This window comes from Antrostomus carolinensis, unplaced genomic scaffold (assembly GCF_000700745.2).
Source record: "Antrostomus carolinensis isolate BGI_N321 unplaced genomic scaffold, ASM70074v2 scaffold38660, whole genome shotgun sequence".
Taxonomy (NCBI): Eukaryota; Metazoa; Chordata; class Aves; order Caprimulgiformes; family Caprimulgidae; genus Antrostomus; species Antrostomus carolinensis.
In genome coordinates this window covers 13004-15354 of record NW_010291507.1, presented here as the reverse complement: position 1 = coordinate 15354, position 2351 = coordinate 13004, and the positions used below count along the sequence as shown (strand labels likewise).

The 2351-nt window shown below is 55.3% G+C and overlaps 1 protein-coding gene across 1 annotated transcript in view; it reads left to right on the top strand.

Moving 5' to 3' along the window:
• The window catches only part of LOC104531565 (mast cell protease 1A), a 1713-nt gene extending 495 nt beyond the window's left edge, over positions 1-1218 (top strand). Inside the window, exons 3-5 of the mRNA XM_010176481.1 lie at positions 1-137; positions 464-715; positions 1084-1218. Coding sequence (XP_010174783.1) covers positions 1-137; positions 464-715; positions 1084-1218 — 524 coding nt within the window. The remainder of the gene's footprint in view (positions 138-463; positions 716-1083) is intronic.
• Positions 1219-2351: the final 1133 nt, after the last annotated feature.

The following is a 2351-nucleotide window of genomic DNA, read 5'->3' as shown; positions in this document are numbered from 1 at the left end:
GGAATGCCACAGTCATCTTGGGGGCTCACAACATCCACGAACCAGAAACAACCCAGCAGATCCGGGGAGTTCTCAGATACCACCAGCACCCTGAATACGACCCTGACACCGTGTCTAATGACATCATGCTGCTCAAGGCAAGGCAGTCCTGCAGCAGGCAGGGGGTTGGAGGGCAGAGTGGGGCTGTGGATCTAGCAAGGTCTGGGCAGAGCACGTTCTTGCTGTTACCTCCTTCTGCAAATCAACTGCTTCTGCCTCTGCCCATGAGTGCTGGAGGAAGGCAGGAATGGGAAGGACCAGGGTGGGAACCATGGGCAGGGCTTGGAGCCACATGCCCTATTCGTAGCAGCTCCCCAGAGTCTGCAGTGCATTATGTCCTGCTAGACCTCCCCTACCTTTGTGCACAAAGTGTCCTTCAGCTGTTATTCTCATAGCCTTCTACAAAAACCTTGCTTTCTCCCAGCTGACAGCGAAGGCCACTCTCAATGACTATGTCAAGACCATTCCACTGCCCAAGACCAGCAGCGACCTCCCCACAGGCACCAAGTGCAGCATAGCTGGGTGGGGCCTGATTGATGACGACCAGGTGACCAACAAGCTCTTTGAAACCAAAGTCTCCATCTACAGCCGCAGGAAATGCATCCGCTTCTATCCGCATCTCAACACCGGCATGGTCTGTGCTGGCAGCTTCCATGAGCTCAGGGATTCCAGCCAGGTATGGGCTGCTGATGGGCTGGGGGCTTGGCCATGGGGCAGGTGGGCTCTCTGGGAGCAGGGGCTGCTGCTGCCACAGACTTAACTCGTTCCCAGGAGAGGTCACAAGCATTTGATTTGTAGCTTCCATGTGGACTCGCTGTCTGGATGCCCTGACACCAAGTCCATGCGCAGTCCCCAGGGGTAGAGCCCCAACTCCCCTGCTCTGTTCAGCTCCTCCGGCTTGGTGGGCGTGTGGGCAGGAGCAGAGCTGCAGATCCGGAGCAGAGGTGCAGCCCTCATGGCAGTGCCTGGGCAGGAGGGGAACCAAGGTGAAACCTGTTCCCATAGGGAAGAGGCCTCCAAAACCAGTCTCTCATCTGTCTTCAGGGAGATTCTGGTGGGCCCCTGGTATGCAATAAGGTGGCACAAGGCATCGTTTCCTTTGGGTACAACAACCCACCCGGGGTCTACACTCGCATCTCCAACTACCTGCGGTGGATCAAAAAAATAATGAAGAAATAGCAGCAGCGGCACTTGCTTCAGCATTGGTGTGGCCCTGGAGACTGCACCTGAGTGACCTGATCAGTGCACACAAGGGTCCCCTTCTGTCTCTTCTGAGGCTGCTGACTGTCCCATTCCCTGCCCGTCTCAGGCAGCCAGTTCAAGGCCATGTTACATCACCCTGGCAGAAGCAGGGATCATCCCAGATGGCCCCAGAAAGAGGCTGTGCACCAACAGACCCCGCTTCCTTCAGAGATAACCCTGTCCCTGCTTGAACCTTGCTGCATGTAAAACACCCACAGTAAACTCAGAGCTGCATTTTCCAGAGTATGTTTTCTTTCTCGTGCCTTGCCCCAGGGAGAAGGGAGGGAGGGTCTAGCTGGTGAAAGTGAGAGATCAACCTCTTGGGACAGAGGCACTCATAGCTCTGCATCCACTGAATTGCTGGCAGGCTTGGAGGACAAGAGTGACGGGTGCCCTTCCTGGGGTCATGGGGTTGAGTGTGTTGCAGGCAGAGAAACTGCCCAGAAATGGGCTGGGAAAAGTGATGTGCACACGCACCATTCACCAACTTCAGCAATGTCACCACCCTGCCTGAGAGCAGCTGACAGCCAGGATGTGGTGTGTTAGCAGGCACCAAGGGTCAAAAGCCACCATTGCCTGCGAAGCAATGACTGTCCCCTCTGCAGGGACCTCGTACCTGGGTGATGTTGCACTCTAGGACACAGGGCAGCCAAGGCAGCAGGCTGGGTCACACGGGAAACCAAGATAATCTTTTCAGCTATCTTAGCTGTAAGAAGCTCCAGCAGGTGAAGGGAGCCGGACTTTTTGTGGATTGTGCTGTTTCTGCTCCGCCTTGGGCATAGGGCAGGTGGCAACCGAGGTCCCAGGGACAGGTCTTTAGGATCCCGGAGCAGAGACTTACTCTTAAGTCCCAGCTGTTCCACACCAGTGCTTTCAGGCTTTGCCTCTGCCATCCTCCAGCAGCCACAGTCCTCCGTCTCCTGAACAGCAAAATTATGTTCTAGTTAAAGACATTGAAACAGTCTCTAAAAGGGCTGACAAAGGACCACGGTTCACAAAGGTGCCTGACCCCATGCCACTTCCTTCTTTCCTGCCATGCCAACTGTAGTGGAAGTCCCCAGCTCTTTCCC